The sequence below is a fragment of the Halichoerus grypus genome, chromosome 1 (genome assembly GCF_964656455.1).
Source record: "Halichoerus grypus chromosome 1, mHalGry1.hap1.1, whole genome shotgun sequence".
Classification (NCBI taxonomy): domain Eukaryota; kingdom Metazoa; phylum Chordata; class Mammalia; order Carnivora; family Phocidae; genus Halichoerus; species Halichoerus grypus.
Window position 1 is genome coordinate 73,694,782 of NC_135712.1, and position 24,690 is coordinate 73,719,471.

Here is a 24,690-nt window from a genome sequence, read left to right on the forward strand (position 1 = left end):
GATGTGAAGAGCTTGCCAGAGGTTACACAGCTAATGTGGCAGGCCCATCTGAGCTATTTCTGTACTACTGGGAATAAAAGCATGCTTAAAAGCATTGACTGGATCCTCGGTGCCAGGCACCGTGTTACGTAATGCCCATTCAGAACCTCGTCTGGCGGCACACTCCCCGTGGAGGAGACCCTGGACAATGTTCTGCAGGCAGGAAACTCCTCTCATCCTTCCTCGCCTCACAGTCCATTTGCAACATCTCCCTTTTGCTTTGCTCTTCCTGATCTGGAAATGTTCCCTCTTACGGAGGCTTCTCTTCCCCTCCTAATCCAGATGTTACATGTTGTCTGTCTGCAGCCTAAATTTGGTCGGTAGACCTATCGCACTTGGCCCTGATTGTCTTAAAAACAAATACGAAATTGAGTTAGATCTAAAAATTAAGGTGACTATGGGAAAAAAATCTAGATTTAGGATTTCTTATGAAAAACTGTGTCAGTATGGGATTTGCTTATCCACCTGCCAGCATCAGACTACTCCCTCTAGACTGGGAAGGGCCTCCATTTTTTTCTCCCTGTCTCCTTTCTCCACCCCCCACGTAACTATCGGACTGGGTACCTGGGAGTGTATACGTAAGACAGAAGAAATTTAGGAAGTGTATGCTGAATTGAATTAAAGTTGGTGGCTTAAGAAATAGTCTTAGTTTGGTAATAGAATATTTGCTCTTTGCGAGCTGACTTGCTTTCATGATACTTTTTGGGCAGATGGGCATATTAGACTTAATCTATTATTTAAGGGAGGAAAGGCTCTATCCCTCTGCTTGAAGGTTTATGACTCATCAAAAGCTAAAAGATGTACTTAGACCTACTCTTGATAAAATTACTTTTATTGGACTAGTCAGCATTTGGCAATATGAGGAAACTATTTTCTTTAAAACACATCGTAGACTTGATGAGTTAAATGAGATAATGTATGGGAAAGTACTTTGTATGTTATTGAGTATTAAGCCAATAAGTTATTGGAGATGTTTTGGGAGTGTTACCACCTTATCATCATTTCAAGCTTATGACAGACATTTAAATCTTTGCTCTCTGCCACTCTGTACCTTGCTGCACAAACCACTTACCCTCTCTGAGCCTTTTTTGTAGGTATATAAAAATGTGGCTAATGTTATCGCCTGGCGCCCAGGACGGTGCCTGTTACAGAGAAGGTGCTCGATATTTATGCTGGGTAAGTGAATAAATAAATACATAAGTAGGTAGAGATGGGGATTTTTGCGACCTTCCTGAGCTAATGTACATAAAACATCAAGCAAAGAGTCAGCATATGTTAGTTTGCAATTTTTAGTTTAGGCAGTTTTCTAAAACTTTCTCCCAGACACGGACTAGGGGACGACCTATGTTCTTGGATGAAAGGGCCGGAGGGCCGGCAGGTGACAGGAGGCCACAGAGCCCCAGGCTGTGTGTGAGCCACTGGACGGACAGAAGCAAACAGACCTGCTCTGTTGCACGGATCCCTGGCCTTTCTCCATCCAGAGCGTGCTACAGGCCAATGATTAGGCAGGGGCAACGTGAGTTCAGACGCATGGAATTCTGGACCTAGAGATTAAACTATTAGAAATAACAGGTCAGATCTAGAAGGGCCCTTCTTAGTCCATCAGGCTCATCACTTTCTCGTTCCTAATGCTATGTAGAGATGTGGAAAGAGCAAAGAACAAGGACCCTGGAGTTGGACAGCCCTTGGTCTGAATCCCTGGGTTGCCTTTTCCTATCTGATTGTTGGCATGAGTCTTAACTCTCTTGACCCTCGTTCACTGGAAGTTTATGAGGCTTAAATGAAGTATAAAGCATTCTTAGCACAATGCCTGAGATGGACTTGGTACCCAAGAAAAAGAGTGACTCTCATTGTCATGGAAAGGCAGTGGAAGTGTAGAGAGACAGGAATGGCTGGTGAAAAGCAGTGGATGGGTCTAGAGCTGGTGTTCGTCCCTCCCCGTGTGGGGGTGTGGTGGGGCAGGACATGTGTGTTTATTATGGCCAAAATTGAGTTGTCTTTTTTAGGGAGTGAGCTAAGACAGCATGTTTAGGAAGGCAGGACCTTACCTACCTATTGGAGATAGAATGGTACACCGAATTAATTTGAGCAGGAAGCTTCCAGAGGAACTTTAGGCAAGTTAAAAGATGATGTGGTTTGTATGCCCAATAAGTCTTTAGTTTCATCTTCTACCGAGTGATGGTCTTGTTCTTTGAGATAAGGTGTTAAGAAAAAACGAAAATTATCTCTAAACATACAGGAACTTTGAGCATGTCAACCATCATTTTCCCCCACTCAAGACAACCTTTGAATTTTTATTAATATTTTAAAATCACCATTCTTTCTGCTCTCTCCACTGCTCTGCCTACACGTGATATTTAGGGACTTCTGAGAGGTATATGCATCCTATATCAGTAACCACCTGCTATGGATGACGCGAGGGTGGCCGTTATGACTTCATGCCATATCCTCACAGCATATATCATTTTTGCTGAAATTCACTTGTTCCAAAGGTTTTTACAAGATAGCACAACCACTTGGCTTCATGGCTTTCCGAACTTATGAGTTTGTACCCATGCAGTCAGGAAGAGGCATGGTATGCCAACTGTTAACTTTATAGGTAAAGTTTTTTTTTTTTTTTAATTATTGCTTAACAAAACACACTGCATTAGACTTTTTCAATACCCCAAACCATCATGCAGGAAGCTCAGGTTTACCTTTTGTCATGCCAGGCCATTAGGCATTAAAAGCTAAGCCTGCTACCCTCTAAAACCCAGGCTTTCTTTAAAGGACAAGTATAAGCTCTTTGTTTATCTAGTGTCTTGAATTTTCAAGGTTCACTCAAATCACGATTTCCCAAAGTCTAGAGAGTTGAAAACACTAGGAAAATTCTTCATTCTTTTATTTCTGATGGGAATTTCCCTTGGCAAGTATGATCTGTGAAAATAAACTACACAGTGATGAGGCTTTGTGCTCGTGTGTACATTACTCTACCATTAACCAAGCTACCTTTGTATGTTTGATCCTCATACCTCTTCTGTGACGGAGGCAGGAACATTCTTTACTTATTCCAAGGAGTTGTTTTTCCAGAAGCATCAAAGGATGTCAAGAAAAGGTTGCTCTTGTTTTTGTGTATTCTGGGAATAAAGAAAAGTGAAAAGAAATGTTTTTCTGACTAGCTGTAGTTTCAGAAATCGGGTTAGATATTTCTTATTTCTTAAAATCCACCCTTCACAGAAAAGACATTTCTGAAGTCAAACTTTAGATTATTTGGGTTTCTTACTGACTGAGCAGCATTTTTATTATTTTATGAAACTTAGTACTGACTCTCTGGCTGTGGGTGATCAGGACCTGATGTCTTTTTAGAGGCGGTTTTTAGACTGGATTTAATCTTACAAATGGTAGAGTGATTTCTTAGTGTGGGTGAAAACTTTTACCATAATGTTTTACTGTCACGTTGTACATTTTATTTTTTTAGATTTTTATTTATTCATTTGAGAGAGAGAACAAGCTGGGAGAGGGGTAGAAGGAGAGGGAGAAGCAGACGCCCCTCTGAGCAAGGAGCCCAATGCGGGGCTCAATCCCAGGACCCTGGGATCATGACCTGAGCTGAAGGCAGATGCTTAACTCACTGAGCCACCCAGGTGCCCTGTCACGTTGTACATTTTGCAAATAATCCACAAAATACTTTTGAAGTTCTGGTAGTCTGGGTACATAGTTTTTTGTTTCTTTCTTCATTTTGGGGGTAACAGTTTGGGCTTGGTCTTGAGCCACCCTGGAACAAGACTCTAGAAACTGTTTTTAGATGTTTTTTGTTTGTTTGTTGGTTTTATCATCCTGTCATCCACTGTAGGGCCAGATCAGGCCTGGCCTGGGCAGGGGTCTTGTAGTTTCCCTGCAGGTTGTTGTCTCAATGAAATGTTTCTGGGACTAGGCACAAACTTTGAAAAAGAATAACACATGTTAACTAAAAATTAGGTATCAAGTGTGAAATGAGAGATTCAGAGCCAAGAAACCGCATGGAATAGCCAATTCATTGAATTTCTTCTCCAGGGAGCTTCAGCCGCCCAGGCCTCTGCATTCCAGCCATTCCAAGGTACTCACTGGTTTCGGTTCTCACATGCTTCCGTGGCTTCATTTGTATTTTTCCTTCTTCATGTATTCTACACACCAGTATTTTAAGGCCCAGCCTGAGAACCATCTTAGTGAAGACCTCCTTAATCCTTTTGTCAGGATTCTGCCTACTCTGAATGGAGTGTGTGTGTGTGTGTGTGTGTGTGTGTGTGTGTGTGTTTGTGTTTGAGCAGATAAACAAATTATATTTTAATTTTTCTGCTGTTAATTTTTCCACTGGACTATACAGTCCCGTTTGTGGAAGGCGGGACTGTGTGGGTTTTTCCGTACCCTTCCCTGTAGCTGGTCCCTGTCCTGCCTGAGCGAACGATGAGGGAGAGGCATGGTCTGAGCTGTTCCTCTAGACTTTGGAGAGCTTGGACCTGGAGTTCACAGGGCAGAGGGCTTAGTGCCTTCTCCTTTATATCACTCCTTGCTGAGGGAAGCAAGAATTACTACTTTAGGAAATGTATTTGCAAAGAGGGGAGGGATTTAGAAGCTTTTATAATTAGATTTCAAAAGACAATGAGTGAAGACAAAGCATTTTAAGTGAAGTAATTCATATAAACTGCTTAGTGCTTGCCTGGCACTTAGCAAGCTCTCAACAAATGGGAACTGTATGATCATACGGGAATGGCTTAATCATGTATCATACTGGCTGAAGGAGGGAATCCTCAAATATAATCTGCCTAGTCTAACAGATAATAGAGCAGTCTCTGAGGACGGAAGACTTTGGTCACGTTCACCCGATGACCATAAAACATTAGAGGAACTAATTGTATTTTGTGGACAAGATTTTTTATGAGTAGAAATTTTGTTGTTGATGTTGTTCTTCAGAGATTTGATGGTTGTTTAGGAATGTTCATGCTTAAATGGATTTTATTTCTTTATCAGATGGAAATTACTAGAGTTTCCAAGATATTATTTTGCATTCTTAACCTTCTTAACAGTTTGTTAATGATTCCCAAGTCTTGCCTTGGCTTCTGAACTTTGACATCTAGACATGGTTGGGTTTTGTGTGTGTGTGTGTGTGTGAGTGTGTGTGTGTGTGTGTTTGGTTTAGTCATTACTTAAAGATTCAGGAACAAATCCATCAGGGCAGTAATCTTTCACTGTTATTTAATGAGTTTAGATGTCCAGGGCTGGCCCTGAAAAAAACCAACCTGATTGCTGGGATTCTTCTGTTTTTGTACTGTCCTGTTTTTGTGGTTACCACTGAATGAACAGCGACGCCTGGTGCTGGGGTACACAGGGGTGGGGAGACCTCTCTCCAGAACACGGCAGTGTTGGTGCCCTTCTAGTCCCCAGAGGAGCAGTATCAAGAAAGCTTAGCTGGCCTCTCCCCTTGCAAATTATTGCTTGCTGCGGGGGAAGTCCACCTTTGCCTCGCTCCTCAATGCATGACCCACTGAGAGCTTGTGAGAAATGCAGCATTTCAGGCCCTGCCCCGGGCCTGCTGAACAGAACACGCATTTTAACAAGGTCCTGGGGCAAATGGTATGCACATTCAAGTTTGAGAAGCACTGTTCATTCTAGAACCACAGCAGGTGAAGCAAGTCTCAGAACTGTTAGCACTTGAAAAATATGTTGCTTTTTTTGTTTCTACTTAAAAGTAAAACAACTTGTTAATGAAAGGAAATGTGTTTTGGTTGGGCTAAACCTTCATTTAAGACTTTTTATTTTGGAGCACCTCAGATATATAGAAGTAGGGAGACTAGTAAAATGAACCCCTATTTACCTGTCACCTACCTTGAACGGCTATCAACCCAACTAATTTTTTTCTCAACCTCACTCCACCCCACCTCACCCTGGATTATTTTAAAACAAATCACAGCCATATAATTTATCCCCAAATATTTCTTCTTCCCTTTTTAAAATTTATGGTAAAATATACATAACATAAAACTTAACTGTCTTAACATTTTGAAGTGCACGGTTCAATGGTGTTAAGTACATTCACATTTTTGTGCAACCAAGCTCGAGAACTCTTTTCATCTTGCAAAACTGAAACTCTATAAACATTAAATATCTTTTTCCTTCTTTTTTTTTAAATTTTATTTTATCATGTTATGTTAATCACCATACATAACATCATTAGTTTTTGATGTAGTGTTCCATGATTCATTGTTTGCGTATAACACCCAGTGCTCCATTCAGTACATGCCCTCTTTAATACCCATCACCAGGCTCTATCTTTTTCCTTCTTAACATAACCACAGTACCATCACACCTCAAAAAAAGTTACATTAATTTCTTAACAGCATCCAATCCCCAATTAGTGTTCAAATTCCCCACACTAGTTTATTTAGCTTAAAGAAATCAAGGCATTCAGTTCCTCATCTTCTCTCTGTGAAGTTGGTGGCCTTGTTTGTTCACTGAAGAATCTAGAGACAGTGGTGAGAATGGGGCTTGTTCTTTCCCACCCAGTAGCCAGGATTCTGTATGAAGATTTTGTAATTTCCAATATTCTGTTTTCAGAAATCAAGAGTTTTACAGTTAAAAAGAGCATAGACTTTTGATTAAGAAGAACAAAGTCTGAGTCACTCATTGCTTCTTAGAATCGGGCAAAATATTTACTCTTTCCTTATTTTCAGGCACAAGATTTTTATGAAAATGGAATTAAATTGGAATACCATATAGCCATTAGAATGAATGAACTAGAGTCTTATTTCCTGTGTGGATAATTCTCAAAAACAGTTTAGAAAAGCAGGTTGCAGAATGATTTGTACAACATAACACCATTTATTTAATGTTAAACAAAAAACAATACTAGAAATTGTTTATGATTACACATATGTAGTAAAAGCATGAAAACATGCTTCAGAATGACACCTGCACATTTAAGGATAGCAATCCCCTCCCTCAGTGAACAGCGGAGTAACATGGAATAACTGTATCTATAGTTTTTTTATCATCCAAAAATCTGAAGGAGGTATGGTGGAATGTCAAGATTTGCAAAAGCTGCCTGATGGGTATTCGTGGCATTATTTGTTATGTATGTCTGGAAATAATGGCAAAAGAAAGACATTTTAAAAGCTGGCCAGTTTATGTGTAAATATTTTGTGGACTCAAGCACTCAAAGACGTTAGTAAGTATGTTTTATTTATACTCGCAGCTCATCACAAAAATTTGAAGCTGAGAAGAATTTGATGCTGGGTACAAAAATTATAAAAATGATTTAACTGGTGGGGTTCCTGGTGGTGGTAAAGAGGTCAAAAAAAAAATTAGGAAGAGCCACTTGGGAAGTGTATGGGGTCGTTGAAAATTTCACCTCGTCTTCCGTGCCCTGCCTGTTTCATCTGTGTGGATTCTGGTGAAGGACGGAGGCGTTGTAACAGTGGGCCAGAGCCACTGTTGATTACATTGGAATGTAGAGCTCTGCTGCTTCCGAAGAAGATTTGAGGTGGCAGAGTAGCAGCTCCACCGTGGCTGTGTAGCCTCGAAAGCGTCTTACGGCCACAAAGCCTGCACTTTGCCCTCACTCCCCTTTGCCGCTGTCCTATCTGTAGACAGCAGGACTCTGGAGTCCCGGGAGACAGCTGGTGGTTTCAAAGATCAGTGAGAAAGGGGCTTCTGGGAGGACTGTTGGTTTTGAATGACCTTTTCCTTACATCCGGGTTTTCCTGCTTGCAGGTGGAGCCCACTGCTCAGTGGTCTCATTATAATAATCCTGCCTGGAGGGTATGATAAAGGGCACACATTTGATATTTATTCATGAGTGTAGAATGGAAACCACTCACTCACCGGGGGTGTTCTTTCTGGCAATGGGGAAGATCTGGGCTTTTACACCAAGGTAGATGTGCTGGGGGCGGGGAGCAGACATGTTAATTAAGCCCCATTGACAGGAATGATGGAATATGTCACGCCAAGAGCTTAAATAATGTGCTGTTTCTTCAGGTTGTCTAGCATGAAGCTCCCTTAGTTGCGGATGTTTCATTGTTAGTAATTAAATGGAGCCTACAAGTGTAGTCACATCCAGTACCTGAAGACAACCCGGAGGCCTGCCTCTAGTCTGATGTAACCCTTGCTACTGTGATTTTATTTCCCTCACAGGCCGATTTTTGTCCCCTTAATCATATTTATTGCTCTTATCTCAACTCCCAAATATCTCTAATCTTCCAGAAACATATATAATTATCTTTTAAGGGTCTGAATCGTGCCAGATGTAGCAGAAGAATTGCTTCCTGGCTCTTGGACAACGCTAAATCATTTTGTATCAGGTCTGCCCTCTTAGAGTGGGAACAATACTCTGTCCTTTTCTCTCAGTGATTCATGGGTTTGTCCTCTCATTCAGGTGTTCGTCAGATACTTACTGAGCGCCTCTTCTGTGTAGGGAGCTACGGTGGGTGCTGGCTCCCTCAGAGTCACGGGAGGGGGGAATTGTGCACATAGATCCTCGTGCTGAGAGATTCTTGAAGCAACCTCAGAATTTTTGTTTGACTTTGGTCGGGACGGAACAGTCGCTGGTTTTGAAACATACCCGTATACCCCTACTTCCCTGGACCTCCTAGAACTGTGGTCTTTCACTTTCATTTTCAGTCACAGATAGTTTAGAATAGGGAGAGAGGGTGAGTGCAAAATTGCAGAATGACTGTGTTTGAAAGGTGGAGACGTTAGGGGGATGACTGGTTTAAAATATAAACAGTAGCAACTATGGAAATGCAGTGCAATTCCGTGTTAACATCATTGCATGGACACCAGACACCCACTTTGAAAGGTAAGGGGATGTCTCATTTGATATATATGATATGTTCCAATATCAAGGACTTTGGGCCTGGCTTTTCCTGTGTGTGAAACTGTCCCTGTGAATCAAAGTGGTTTTGAGTCCTGGCTAGCTCCTTTGCCGTGACAAGATGTCCCAGATGCCCAGACACAACCCTGCAAACAGACCAAGCCTGAGAAATTACTAGAACTGACTTTTTTTTTTTTTTAAGCAAATGGAACTTTCCTATCTGGGTCTCCTTTAAAGATGTGCCTCTAATGGAGAATGGAGGTACCTGGAATAGAGGTGAATTTAACTCTTTCGAGTCTGGAAACTATTTAATGGTCATATAATTTCGTAGCTGGAGCTGGCCTTCAGAGAAGTGACTTTCCTAGAATTACAGTAGCATCCCCGGGACTGAGATTTCAGTCTGCGGACTCTCCGCACTGAACTGTAGCAGAGGTACAACTACTGTGCTGTGTTTTAAGTAACTTCTAATGGATTGCTTCCTTTCCCCCCTTTTAGGGAATGGTTAAAAATTTACATCATTGACAATAAATACCAACTCTAGCTGTGAACTAAACTAGAAGCAGTCTATAGTTTCCCGCACTTTGGCATCTCTTTATATGTGTATCCTCTACTACTCTTTCTAACCTAAAATATAAATGTTGACATACATGTTTTACTTCCATGCTGGGCTAGAAACTAGATCTTTTCTCCTGTATTTCTCTTGTCAATGTATAATTTCTGTTAAAGTTACAAACATGACTCTCATACAGATGTAAATGAGTACATGTCAAAGAAATATTTAACTCACGAATGAGGGAACCGACAGGAAGTTAAAGCTGGTTCAAAGAGCCTTTGAGGAACTGTGTAGTTAGAGGCCCTGAGGACTACTGAAGTAAGATTGCTAGGTTAGATATGAAACTGGTTAGTACCCTGCAGGGCAATAAAACAGTAACATTTGGGGCTCTCATTTCTACCAATCAGAAGTCATATGGCTCTATAATGGAAAAAAAATCTACAAGTTCACCTGTAACTTCACAAAGTCTGAACCCATATCGAGGCAAATCAAACACAGGTGCAGTTCCTAGAGAATAAAATAATCCTTGAGTGTGCCCGTCAGATGATACTCTAGTATGGCATCGAAAGTACATACCGCCTTTCTTTTACCTTATTTCCAAGCATTGCATCGTGTTTTCTATTTTTTTTTTTTAATTTTTTTTAATTTTTAAAGATTTTTTATGTATTTATTTGACAGAGAGAGACACAGCGAGAGAGGGAACACAAGCAGGGGGAGTGGCAGATGGAGAAGCAGGCTTCCCGCGGAGCGGGGAGCCCGATGTGGGGCTCGATCCCAGAACCCTGAGATCATGACCTGAGCTGAAGGCAGACGCTTAACGACTGAGCCACCCAGGCGCCCCTGCATCGTGTTTTCTAATGTCCTCACTGTGGTTGTGCTTAGCCAAGGAGTGTGTGCATTCCTTCATTTCTTCTTTTGTTTAATAATTATTGAATATCCGTTTTGTGCAAGTAGTACGTAGGCACTGTGAGATCTATAACTGAATGAGTCAGATGGTCCTTGCTCTCGTGGAGCTCAGAGGCTGTTCCATTCACATCCTAAAAGGGAGGCAGGGAGTTCTTTTCAGGAATCAGTTTTATTGTGGGGGAAGCAATGGGAATCATCTTTTTTTGGGTGCTCAGTGCTTACAAGACTAGGATAAAATGCAAATATCACTGAGAATAACAACCAGAGCCAGGACTTTTTGGGATAAGAGCAGACAAATATCCATGCCACTTCTTTTTGTTGATGTGGCATTTATACCTTTCTAGTGATAAAATTTCACAGAATCAAGATTTTTGCCTTCTGACGTGAAGGGCTCCCTATAGCCTACCCTGCCAGATCTCTCCAGAGGCCTCTCTCTGTTCGCCTCCCCAGGTATAGATGTGCTTTTAACTGGTTAGACCAGTTTGTGACATAAATTTAAGCAACTTCTGGAGCAGCAAGGACCTGCCAGAGAGGCTGCTTTTTCCCAGAAGGGTTTTGGTAACTGATGGATCAAATTTCATGGCTGTCAGTACAGTTTTCTTACAGCAAATATATATATATTTATTTAGGGTATTGGGGGTGTTTGCCAGTTTAATTTAATTCTTCCTTTCAAAAAACAGTGGGGGGGGGGCATGGCTGACATTTGTCTTAGAACCATAAAAGATGGAGCTGCAAGGAGCCTTAGAGATCTTTCTGGCTTGCCCCTTTCCCAGCTAACATGGGGAAATAAGAACAGAGAAGCCGGATATTAATTAACCTTTGTTCTCATGATGAGTCACTACTAGATCTGAAGCTTTTGTTTAGTTTTGGGTTCCTTCTATAATAGTGGTTCTGACCTGGATTTATTGGTGGCATTTAGAAGTCCTCCAGAGAGGATGCTTTTCTTTTGAGTTTACATCTTTGTGTCTGTTTACAAAGATAGATGCTAGATGCTTGTGTTTTTTTTAAGACTTTATTTGAGAGAGAGAGAGAGAGAGGAGGGGCAAAGGGGAGGGAGAGAATCTCAAACTCTGCACTGAGCTTGGAGCCCAAAAGGAGGCTTGATCTTCACCATCCTGAGATCACGACCTGAGCCGAAACCAAGAGTCAGATGCTTAACTGACTGAGCCACCCAGGCGCCCCGATGCTAGATACTTGTTAAAGAAAATTCAATTAATACTTCAAGATATTAAGAAGAAAGCAAAAATCCTCCAAAATCATTCCCTCCAGAGACAATTTTACTGAACATTTTTGGGAACATCCTTCCAGGCAATCCTCCCAGTATTTACATCTATATCTATATTTGCATTTAGATATAGATGTATATATCTTTATAATTTTCAGTAAATGGGAAGAGCATCATTTTCTTGCAGTTGATTTTCTTTAACTTGAAAAATGATACTCAACTTCTTTTAATTACACATGGAAGTATTTTCCTCTTGGATTGTAATTTACTTGTATTAATATATCTCTAGGAGTAGAACTTAAACGTTTACTATTCTTATTTAATCATAATTGGAAAGACAGGTTATGTCTTCGGAAGCGGCGGGTGGGCTCACTGCAGAGATGCACCGCACAGGTTCCCTTTGAGGGAAGGGCTTGCTGACAGCTGGGGGGAGGGCAGCGTGCAGACAGCCTTGTGCTAGCTCTCAGCTCCATGAGAGTTCCCCCCCACCCCACCCCCTTGCCTGTGGCTGCACAGACCTGCTCGCCCTAGGCCATGCCCTCCCTGGGGCATCTGCATCTGGTGACATCTGATGACATCTGGCACTACGGGCTATGAAGTCTCCCTGGATACCAGAAGGCCCTGCTGATAAGCTGGTTGCCCAGTCTGCCTCTGCCCAATCTGCTTCCTCTTCCTCCCTTTGCAAGGGTTGATCCTTAACAAATACCTTGATCTCCAAACTCCATCTTAGCTTCTGCTTCTGGAGAACTCAGCCTGCTGCAGTGGATCTTGTTGCTGTTTGGGAAGTGGCTCAATAGCCACGGGTGCGGCAGGAGCTCCTAACACAGTTGCTCCCGGGCTATGCTCCTGGGAGCAGTGGAATCCTAGGGAGCTCAGGATGCCCTGATCCATCCCTCTTCTCAGAGTGAGCTCATACTCTTCTTCGCTACCCCGCATCAGAGGTGTGGGGTTGGAAGAATTGCGCCCTGCGCAGGTGCTAAAGCTGACTGCTCTGTGGTTTTAAGGAAAGTTCAAAAGACTTTCTTGCTAATGGTATTCTCTACAATAAAAAATCTATTTTAGTTGTTTATGATATTAATCAGTTGAAGATTTATCTGCTTTGGGAGAAATTTCTCTGGAACCATTGAAAGCTCCTGCCTAAGAGTTGATGAAGATTTTTTTTTGCCTCCAATAGATACCCCCTATTTTGGTTCTCCCCACTTCAGACCTGCTGCAGGATGAATGGTGTCCTCTCTGGAAGATCCCTATTTGCACAACCTCTCCAATCACTGTTTTATTTCCAGCAGAACTTATAATCTCACGAATCAGCTGGAAAGAAATACAGTGATGGAAGGTGAAGGAAGCAGAGAGTGCCTTTTTGAGGCCTAAAGAGGTTTGTTCCAGTTATCACGTGTGCTCAAATGCTGTGTCACCTTGGTCAGTACTGAGGGCACCGATGGGCCCTGCCTCTCTCTCTTCTCAAGGTCCCTGTGGAGACCTTTATTTCAAGGCTGTTTGTGCTGGTGGAATCTGGCTTAAGGAGAGCCATGTGTGCTCTGCACCCCCTCAGAATCTCCCCTCTCTGAGAGAGTCGTTGTTGATCTCCGCTCCTAATCCCCAAGACTGAGTGTATTTTGCCCTTAACCTCTAGCCTTAGCCGGCACCTGCTGTGTGCATTTCAGAATCCGTGTGTATTTTAGGGAGATAAGGAAAACCTGCAGAAGGTTTGGCCATTGCTTCTTTAGCACCTCTTTCTGTCTTTTTCTGGGGTGGGGGTGGAGGTGCTCCTTTAGAATTTTGCTGACACCGGGGTTCCTGCTGTTAAGCACCACATGCCCCCCATGTGATCAGCACGTATGTTAGCTGGGACTGTCGAGAGGAATTGGGATTCTCACAGTAAGGTCTGCAAGTCATAGTTCATATAAATGCAGAAATTCAAAAGCCTCACTTGACTTAATGGATGCTTTTTAAAGCTATAAAAAAAAGGTTAGTTTTTCATGAAAGGGCAAACTAGACCAGAAGATGCTGCTGAATAAATCTTTATTCTATAGACGGCAATAAGTAAAGACCCGATATCAAAGAACTTAAGCTTTTTATTTCTTGTCCAATTTTCTCTGTGGGGGGAAAAGGTCTATAAAGCCACTCATCTGTGTCCACCTTTTTAATAACTTAGTCATGCTTTTGAATTTGCCTGGTGGAAGAAAACTCGTAAGTAGATAATACACTACGGAGTCAAAAAGCCATTTGAAATCATTTAGTTCACTCTTCATTTTGGGTGCTGGGAGGTGGGAAGAAGGGGAGGGACTGCTTGAAGACAAATTTTTGTTAGGGACGGTGCCTACCTATCTCATGTCTTCTTCCTACCCTCAAGCTCTCTCCCAGTGTTTGTTTGTTTGTTTTCTCCTTTTTCTTTTTCTTTTTCTTTTTTTAAAGATTTTTTTTTTTAATTTATTTGACAGAGAGAAAGACAGCGAGAGAGGGAACACAAGCAGGGGGAGTGGGAGAGGGAGAAGCAGGCTTCCCGCGAAGCAGGGAGCCGGATGCGGGGCTCGATCCCAGGACCCTGGGATCATGACCTGAGCTGAAGGCAGACACTTAACGACTGAGCCACCCAGGCGCCCCTCCTCCTTTTTCAGCAATAGGTTTGTGTGAAAGGAAGGTTGTGATTTATTTGGGAACTGCAAATTCCCAACAACTGGTATCTTTGGCCCTTCCAAGTTTTGAGAATAAAATACTCATCCAAATTTGGACATGGAAACTTCTGGAGAGAAAGACGTGCAAAACATGTATCTGTTTGGAATACTTGCCTGTGAACTTACTAGACCCTCAGGCTCCACATCTAAGTAGCCTGGTATCACTGAGTTGTTACTTATTCTTGTTAATTAAGATGCATTGGTTAGGAGTTTGAACTAGATTCTTTGAGCGGACATTTGAGTACGGATAGTTATAAAATATATATGTACAATATAGAAGTACAGGTCAACAGTGTATATTTGAGTCATTACAGATGAACAGGGTAGACCATGGGATCATGTCTGTATGAAGCTTTGTGGGAGGTCAGCGAGATTAACCCTACCTTGAGCAGCTTTGACACGGGTGGCCAGGGAAGTTTCATGGATCAGTTTATATTTGAAATGGGCAGAGCTTAGAGTAGGGAAGTGGGAATCATGTGAATTAAGTTTCGGATATTGGGAAAGGGCATGCATGACCTGTTTGGTGGAGGTAACCAGTTTGAAATGGTTCTGAATACTCAGGATGGTTGTCCGATTTTTTTCAGTTATGATGTATGTTTTTATGGGTGCTCTTTTAAAGATGAGCTTGGAATCATCTGGAATGATTTGAGGGTAATACAGTTTAAAAACAAAATAATAGATATGGAAGATATATCCAAGTATATTCCATATATATACATACATACATACATATATATACATTCCATATATATCCATATATAGATACAAGTATCTTCCATATATATGGAAGATACTTGTATCTTCTTAAAACTATATATATATATATATATATATATAACATATATATACAAGATGTGTGTATATATATGGAAGATACTTGTATCTTCTTAAAACTAAGAAGATACAAGTGTGCAGCTAAGGCCTTTGTGGAATCCTCGGGGTCCTAACACACATCTTGTGTAGTACATGGCATTGAGCTTGCTTAAAAAAAAAAAAAAAAAAAAGGTGGGTTTTCATTCTTCCCTTCTTCCTTCCTTCTCTCTTTCTCTTTCTTGCATTCATCCACAAACGTATATTAATTATTGTGGGCAGAGATTGTTCTAGATCCCAGAAATAAATGCCGAGCAAGCCACTGCCGTCAGGCTTCCCTCAGAAAACAGACTGTTAAAATTCTGAATAGGAAATATCAGGTGCTGTGAGAACACGTACAGGGGAGCACCTACCCCAGGTCGGTGCCCTAAGAGAGTTTCTGGAGACAGCTGGAGCCTGAAGGGCCAGTAGGGAGAAGCAGACCAAGGAGGAAGAAAGAAGGGGAAAGGAAGAGCATTTTAACCAGAGGGCAAATTCTTCAAAGGCCACTGAGCCCAAGGAAAACATGGCCCTTCCGGGAGCCAGAGTAGCTTAGTGTGAGTGACAGTTGGAGCGAATGGGAGGAAGTGGCCAGAGGCAAGGCTGAAGGGTAAACAGAGGCTAAAGAATGAAGAGCCTTTTGCACCAGCCTTACTGTAGGGCATTATCCTCAAGAGAACGCAGTCGTTATTGATGGGCTTTAAGCAGGGGCATGAAACCCACTTGGGGAGGAACACTGTGGCACTATGCTGGGCAGGGGCCCGATAGACTAAACGAAGGCCGACTAGTGAGGATTGTGTTGCAGTAGTCTAGGAGAGAGCTGATGGGAGCCTGAACTGGAGTAGGAGCAGCAGTTAACAGAGAAAACAGGGCAGGTTCCAGAAATAATTAGAAGGTACTCTTGCTCAGATGCACGTTGTCGATGTGGGTGGTAAAGGAGAGGCAGAAATCTAAGGTGATGGCTAGGTTGCTGTCTTGGGCACAAGACCGCATCCTGGAGCCATTCACAGAAGGGTACAGAAAGCAAAAGGAGACACGTTTCAGGGTGAAACAGAGAGCTTGCCACTGGTCCTGTTGAGGTGGCAGTCCCTGGGGAACATCCAGGAAACGATATGGCCTGGCCCTGGTGGTAGTGGGGGCAGCATGTCAGAACTGTAATTTTACTCATGAGGAGAGTCCAGAAAGGTGGAGCAACCTGCTTAGGGTCACACAGCTACTTGCTGGTTAATCCAGGTCCAGAAGCTAAGTCTCCAGCATTTGTCTACGTGTATTTCCGCTCCAGTTGTTGGCTCAGTAGCCTCTGGAAAACATGTAGAGATATGTTTATGTAACCATGTTGTCCCTTGCTTGAGAAGATACTGTTGATAGTAAAAATGTGGGCCATAAATCCACGTGGGGACTATGCCCCATTTGCATCTCATTTGATTCCATCTGCCCTGTCTTAACACAATTATGGCAACTTTGTTAGGCAAGTAGTTGCTTAACACAGTGGAAAGTCTTAATTACTCTTTAATAGCTATGTACAGAGGGAAAGTCAACCTTAATGTTTAATCATTTGGTTGTCTCTCTCAAAAGTTTATTGTGGTATTCCATTTGTGTACTCATAAAATATATAAATGCATAGCTTCTCCATTTCCATTTTCATTCCAGATTTCAGTGGCACAAAAATATTTTCTTTTTGAAGTATTATTGCTATATAAACACAGCAAATTTAATGAAAAATTAAAAATTAAAAATCCGCCCACAGTCTTTTCATAACAACAACAACGAAATTCAGGCTTTATATTCTTTTACTATCTCTCCACATCCATATGGTAATTCTAATTTACATTCATTTCTCTAACTGTTTTCTCCCTCCAAATATTTTGCCATATTGTTTGCTCGTTTGTTCAATTCATTCATCCATTTGGCAAACATCTAAGTATCTTCTAGATGCATGGTATTTGGGGTTATGGTAGTGTAGTGTCTGTCCTTATGAAGCTAACATTTGGAAAATAGAGGAATGGTTGGGTGGGTGACATACTCACAGGTAACAAGTAAGACCTAATAGAAAAACAATTGCAGTTGATTTAATAATCATGTTACTTTGATGTTGTAGACGTAATATAACTACCCGCTTATTTTTTCCTCATTGTGTCAGTCAGGGTCTCAGGAGGAAATGGGCGGCACACCCAAATTAGGGTAAATGGAGGTGGCTTTCATATGGGGACAGTCACACCAGGGTGATGCAGTGCCCCAGTGCTAGGGACTATAAAACACCTGTTCACCTAAAGGACCAAAGGAAGAGACATTTTGGAAGTGAACATTGTACAGATACCTTCAGTGTGTTAGGTGGGTGCTGTGCTCAATGCTGAAGAGAAGGGATGCAATGTACTAGGGGGGTCTTCTGCCTCCAGAGAGTGAAGAGCAGGAGCAGGTCAGAGCGGCAGAGGTGGGCTCACAGGGAAGAGGCACGAGGCTGATGGGGCCGAGGGGTTTCATTTTGGAGAGCTGCCAGATTGAAGCACCCAAGCACTTCCCTCCCTGAGGGATGTATAGGACAAGGGGTGGGGGGCATGCTTACTTGGGTTGTGTGTCTTCTAAACTTGTGAATTTCGCATTGGGTGCTTTGCTGAGCATCGCCAATTTGGGGAACTGTTGGCTTTGGGGAGCTTATGCTGAACCTCGTAAGGGAAAAGGGAAGAGAGGTCAGAATCCAGTGGCATCTTTATGGCTGTAACTCTGTGTGTGTGTGTGTGTGTGTGTGTGTGTGTGTGTGTGTAACTCTGTGTGTGTGTGTGTGTGTGTGTGTTTCTCTGTGTCTTTGGATGAATGAAACCTTGGCTTTGGCTCCCGTTTTCAAAGACACGGTGTAGGGTCTTTACTGCTAGGAGGCAGAGAGGCTTGTCCAGAGATGAGCCTAGAGAAAACCTGGAAACTGATTCTGCTTCTTAATTTAAGCCATCCCATTACCCATAATTCTTTCTCAGTATTGAAATTTTCAGTCATAAAGTCAGAGCGTGGCCACTTTTGATCCTGAGCCCCCCCCCCCCCATAAGACAGAAGGCCAACAGTGACCTCCCCTTGACTTTGGGATATCTTTTGGTTTGTTTGTCTCTCTTGATCTCATATTGTAAACTACCTCAAATCCTTTTTGGAAACAGGTGGGACTTTATCCATTTATTAGCTAATAAATGAGTGAATTGTTTTCCTTTGTCTAAATCTAAACAGTCAGGAAGCTAGGCAAGAATTATTTCCATACCTCAGTTTTATGAGGGACAAACTTGGATCATGATTATTTAAAAAAAAAAAAGTGAAATGTCTAGGAAATGTCACAGGATTAAGTCAGCTCTACCTTTATCTATCACAGTGTTTGATTATTTTTCTTTATACCTCAGCATCCTATATCTCTGTTCAGTACCAAAGGTATTTCTAGTTATTGAAGTAGAGAGTCTCCTTAATTGACAAAACACTTTTGTCCCCATCCTGTCACTCCTGCTTGAAGCTTTCCTGTGGTTCCCATTATCGTCAGATTAAAAGTCATCCCTGGTCACCTGCCCACCTCCTGAGCCTCATCTTCTTCCACACTGTTTGCTCTCTCCACTCTGGGTTTCTTTGAGGTCCTTTATCCTGACTCACTCACTCTGGACTTGAGACCTTGGAACATACTTTCTCTGGCCTCTCCCCCTCCTTACTCTTCATCCCATAGGTGAGGCTGGTAGGTTTGTTCATTGTGCTCCCATCTGTACCTGTACTTATCCCTTATAAAATGTCAGTCCTTCTCCATAGAAGATAGTGCCCGTGAGGAGCGATTCTGTATCGTCCTTGTTCACTGCCGTATGCCATGCTTCCTGCTCAGTGCCCGGCAGACAGTGCATGCTCAAGAAAGATTTGTTGACAAAAATGAAATGTGTCCTTTACAGTAGTCAAGTTTTGTTGACATTAGTAACCTGTATTTGGTAGGTACTATCAACTTGTAGATAACTATCATTTTTAACCAGTTAGTATCCTTCCTTTCCCAATAAGCTTGGATATCTTCAATCTGCACATAGTGGCAACTTTTCATGCCAGGTGACTGTTGGCACAAGGGGGATTGTGTGTGCAAGTGACTGGCTCAGCCCCTGGCTTCATGAACATGCTCATGGTCCATGTGAAGTGAAGCTTTACAATACGAAACTTTCACTTGCATCATCTCCACAGATGGCCTCATCATAACCTCTGAACTTGGCAGAGCAGACATCTTTATCCCCACCTTACAGCTAAGAGATGTTCCTGACAATACCCAAGCAGTGTGTGGTTGAGCAGTTGTACCAAACTTTCGCTCTGAGGATGGAGATAACATCAGGCCACACTGACTGGGAGGACAGCAGTATAGAGTTACAGTAGCCACAGAAGACCATTCTCAGTTTGGATATATTTTTGCCTTAAACAGGTCATGTGATGAGTGGCTATCTGTTTCAGTATGGGTTTGCATTTTTAAGTACCAGGGTAGCATGACCGAAATGCCCAGATGATCTGGTGCACTTACTCACTGTGCTCACGATGCTTTAAATGTTCTAGTTTATTTACCCGTTTTACAGATGAGAAGCTGAGAGTCAGAGGATGTCATTAACCAGAAAGACTCAGCTGGGGAATGGAGTTGGGATTCAGACCCAGATTTCCTGACTCATGTTAGGGAGGTTCTCTCTGTGCACTAAGAGTGAGGGGCAGCCTTGAATACATGGTTTAGGGATCACTGTGTGTCTAAGCAGTCCTGGACCAAGATCATCGCTATTTGGTTGTGTAATTTATTTCATGATGATGATTATTAGCCTTCTTCAGCGAGCCATTCTGATAAATGGCAGGCCCTAGCTCCAGTTAAGCATCATCCATCCAAGTACGATTGCTGTACAATTTATTTTCCTCTGGGAATTGCTCCACATGCCTCTAATATAATGTGAAGGCTGCGGCTGCCTTGTTTCCTGCTGCTCAGTTCCCTTCCCTGGCTCAGTTCAGCGATTGTAGAGCATGCTGGTGGCTGCCCAGAGAGCAGGGGTCTTCTCCATTATTCATGATGTTAGTGGCGGGTTGTCGGCTTTGGCCTGTGCGGACTGGAATGGGCTCATTGATGGCAGCAGGTGCAGCTGCTTCCTGTGGAACTGGCCACAGCCCTGATGCAAGCTGAGGTCAAGGGCTGTTGGGGATAAGGGCTTTGCAGAGCAAAGGTCTCATCAGGGTAATTGGCAGTCTTCAGTCTCCTTTGGCACAGCCCGAAACTCAACTGCGATTCGAGCGTGGGTAGGGTCAGCCACGACTGTGTGATTCTAGATGGTTGTGCTTGGGCTTCGTTCTGGTGATGGGGAGACAGGATAGTCAGAGCCTCAGACCTCAGCTGGAGCCAGCTTTTTAGATTCTGGATTGTTTCATGCACCACGCCTGTCTCCTCCACCACCCAGTCCCGCCATATTATTCCTCCTCCTTTATTTCATTACTAAATACAGCATGTTTATTTTAGCAACTAGTCTGCGGCCTACTGAATCCTTTAGTGTTTTATTTGATGGACTCATTTTTGGTTAGTAGCCTGGTCCCCAAACTCACATTTCATTGGCCCCATTTCCCACTGTGCTTTCCATGGTAGTTTGCTTAGCTAGCCACCAATGCCAATCTGCTTGGCTACCTCAGTTTTTCATCACTCTATGTGGCCACTGCCGTAGCATGGAAAAGCTGCGGCCACCAAATCCTAGGGACGTTAGGATCTTTCCTTCCCTAGAAATAGCTCAGTCCCATCTTTTTATTTTAAACACCAGAGAAACGGAGCCCTGGTGTGTTGAAAAATTTTGCCCATAGGTTCCCCCATCATCAGTCCCCATTAGATGACTTCTTTCTTTGCTACTGATGACTGGCCTGGCATGGCAGACAGCAAGGACCGGTGACAGCCCTTCTTCTGTTAGCTGGCAGTTGGGCATTGAAAAGTGTCAGAAGACCCAACAAACTTGCTTCAGCAGAATATGCGTTTGGTGACCTGTGGCATTGAAAAGTCCAGGACGGCTGGCTACATGAAAAGAGTCAGATGTTGTTCTCAGTCCACATCAGGCCTTGTTTCTTTCCTTTTTGTGGCTGTTTCCCATTTCATTGACTCCATTTTCTTGCTCTCCCTGTCTCATCTATTTGAAGTCCCGGGGGAGGGGGGATGACAAAGCTCTGCCTCTTCTCCAGCCTTCTTGGCACCCAGTCCCACTAGCCTCTGAATTTGGCTGTCCTAGTGAATACGGAGTAAGAAGCGGAGGCCACTGAGATGCATGAAGGTTACGGAGTTGTTGGAGCGGGGAGGGCTTTTCAGGTCCCTGCCTCGGTTACTGATTGCTGCATAACAACGACCCCCAAAACCTAGTAGCTTAAAGTAACAACTTATTATATTTGATGATTCTGTGAATCAGGAATTCAGGCAGAGCACCGAGGAGATGGCTTATAATTGCTCTGTGGTTTCTGTACCTCAGCTGGGAGCTGGCCAGAAATCTCTCTCCCTCGCTCCTTCGTCTTGCCCCACACCTCCAGTCTTCCTTTGTGACTAGCGTGGCCTTCCTCATAGCAGGACAGCCTCAGTGTAAGTTAGACATTTGACATGGACGATTAGGGATCCGAGAGAGAATGCTCCAAGAGACGGGAAGTGGAAGCTTCTAGCTTCTTTAGTCCTGGGCCCGAAAATCTGCGAAGCATTACTAATATGGTATTCAGTTGACCTGGCAGTCAAGAGAGCCCACCTAGATTCCAGGGGAGAGGACCTCTTCTATTCCCAGATGGAATTACCTGAGGCCCCCCAGAGAAGCAGTGATTGACCTAATTTCTCAGAGTCCTCGTCTCAGAAATAAAATGAAAACCAACAACAACCGAGGGAAAAGTCCATACCCTCTCCAGCCAGAATACCTGCACTCACCATCTTTTGCTACCTTTTTTTGTGCTGTCTCCATGAGTCTTGGGATCGCAGGGCAGGGTGAGCCCGGGTATCTAGCTTCCCCTTTGCGAATAAGATGCTCCCAACGTGCGGCTTGTCTGAGCTGCCTCTTCCTCCCTTCGTCCAGTGCTCCTCCTGTTACCTACTGGACCACTGACAGATTTCTGTGTGAAATCATTCATTTCAAAACCTAATGATGTCAATATTGTCTGACTTTCTTGTCTCCCGTGCCTGGGGCTGCTCCCCATGTGCTGTGTGTGCATGCACTCAGGGAGATGAGAGGAGGGGGAGAGTCCCCATTCCTTCTCTTCTGGAAGGAGGGAACACTTGCAGCCTCTCCTCACACAGAGCCTGGCGTCTCCTTCTAGACGTGTGTGAGGCAGGAGAGAGCTAGCCGAACGTGGTCGTGCAGGGGTTTCAGCAATTTCTCAGGAAACCAGTGAACTCCCCTCTTTTAAGGGTGGGAGCTTTCTCCCATTTGTGAGTTATCTCATACCTGGTGTGAGGACATACTGTTCTTTATATCTTTATGTTTCATGTGATCACCCAGAATGCCTCCAAAGTAGGCACTGTCTTCATGGAAATATTAGATAACTGAATTGGTTTAGAATTTATTTACAATCTGGGACACCTGGCAAAGAAGATCCTAGTTGCGAATCCCATGTGCATGTGTGTGTACATATGCATGGGCACCTGCACGCAGAGATGTGCCATGTCCTTAACATCGTAGATGGGGCGCAAAGAAATCCCCAAAACACACATATTGGGTTGGGCAGTCGGAGGAAGCAAGGAGATTACTTGAATGCAAGCAATGCTCATTTATTTCCTTGCATTAATTTCCTTAATCAGATATAACCAGAAGATGCAATCTCCTGGATGTTCTTTTGTTTTTTAATCCTCACAAAGTGAAGGGATCAGGCCAACAGTGTTTTCCATTCCTCAGGAAGAGTGTGGTTCCTACTTGCACTTGATAGTTTTAATCTGTATTTAAAGTTTGCAGTTTCGTTCTCCACCTGAGCATTTGGGAGAAGTTCTGAGCCCTGGAGATGAACAGTTAGCTTAATAGAACAATATCTAGGGAAAGTTCGTGGGGCACAAGGGTCACTGGCTCAGTTCTCAGTTTCTGATGAGTTGATTTCATTGTTACCCTTGGTGACAGCCACTTCTAGGCCCTTGCTTTTTAAAGGGGGCAGATCTAGTGGTACATTGGACAGAGAGGTCATATACTGGATGGCGGGCTGGGTCAAGGAGGAGTTAGAGGGCTCTAGCCAGGTCTGCCCCCCAGGTGCCCTCACAGCTGCATATATCCCACAGCTTTACTCCCTACTTCACCCTTCAACTCATTTCTTAAAACCCCCAGATTCCAAGCTGCGGTTCATTTTGATCATGTGCAGGAAATGCCTCCTACTTACAGATGAAGGAAATAGGATTTGCTCTCTTTGCCCTTCCAGTGGACTCTTTGTTCGTGTCTTTGAGTAATTTCCACTTAGTCCCTCCGAATCCTGTCTCCATATGGAATCCCAGAAGCCCGTTTACACGCTTCAGAAGAAGAATACACAAAACCGCGAGGGCAGTGGCGTCTAAGTCGGGAACTGAGATCTAATCTGGGTCAGCCTCTAACCTGCAGTTCACGGAACCCTGGGGCACCCCCTGGCCTCATCTAGGCTGCCAGCTTGTAGGACTAAAACCCAGTGACATGTGAGGGTGCTCTGGAAGGGGGGAAGCTCTACGCAAGAGGTTATATAATTATGTTCTGAGAATGCCCCCAGCTGTCAAATACGATGCACTGACATCCTCTCTTGCTCCTTCACTGTTGGGAAGCAGCTGTTAGCTTCATTTCTGCCGCTCCCTTCTCCATATGCCAGAGCGAGGAGGAATGAATGGATTAAAACTCTGTTGGGGGTGGGGGAGACCATCTGATGTGTCTTCTGCCTAGCTTTTCATCAGTGAGTATTTTAAGTTTTGATATTCCCATTGAAGCTGTAAGGGGGAGTATAGATCCAGTGTTGTGGAAGGAACAGTGGTCTGGTCACTCCAAAGCCAAACAGGAAAATGACATGGTGCTCTGGTTATAGGGGTAGGAACTGAAGAGGACTCTTCAAAACTGGAGCTGGGGTTGTCCAAGCACCTGTGAGGTTTCCCAGACTAGTTTGTGTACAATTGGAGATGCTTCTCCATAGATCTTGAGTTTCATTTCTTGTCCCTCCTTCTACCCTACATCTACCCATATCTGGGACTTAGGTCAAGGCCCTTGAACATGGGTTGTCACGTCTAGAAAGTGCTTCCGTCTTGGTCACCAGAGCACAAACTTTAAAGATCCAGTGCAGATGTAACATTTGCAGAAAGTCTTCCCTGATTGCCACTGTCACAGATGACCATTCTTGTCTTCTCCTTAGCTCTGTGTTTGTAAATGCCTTGGTTACAGCACCCATGTGAAGACATCTGCCAAGTAATGGTGGAAAGTGGACAGTGAGTGCCTTTTTGAAGGCAGGACTCATGTCATCTGTGCCTGTGTCCTTAGGGCTTAGCAGAATTTTTGCCACATATTAAGGACTCAGCGGATGTTTTATCAGTACATGAGTGAATTAAAAAAAAAAAATAGCTAACTTAGTTTCTTAACATTCCTTCTGATTCAAGAATTAATGTTAGTGCCCCATCCAAATTCCCGCTTGGAAAGCAACTCTCCTTTCCTAAGACACGGACAGAATGTTA

At 43.3% G+C, this 24,690-nt stretch overlaps 1 protein-coding gene across 4 annotated transcripts in view; it reads left to right on the forward strand.

The window, feature by feature from the left end:
* Window positions 1-24,690, forward strand: part of MB21D2 (Mab-21 domain containing 2) — a 114,226-nt gene that overhangs the window by 20,405 nt on the left and 69,131 nt on the right. Inside the window, exon 1 of one of the 4 annotated variants that reach the window (XM_036102389.2) lies at window positions 8,770-8,848. The exons of the other annotated variants lie outside the window; for them this stretch is intronic. Within the exon in view, the coding sequence (XP_035958282.1) occupies window positions 8,785-8,848 (64 nt within the window). The 5' untranslated portion in view covers window positions 8,770-8,784. Of the gene's footprint in view, window positions 1-8,769; window positions 8,849-24,690 lie in introns of those variants that run through there. 4 annotated transcript variants of the gene reach the window in all.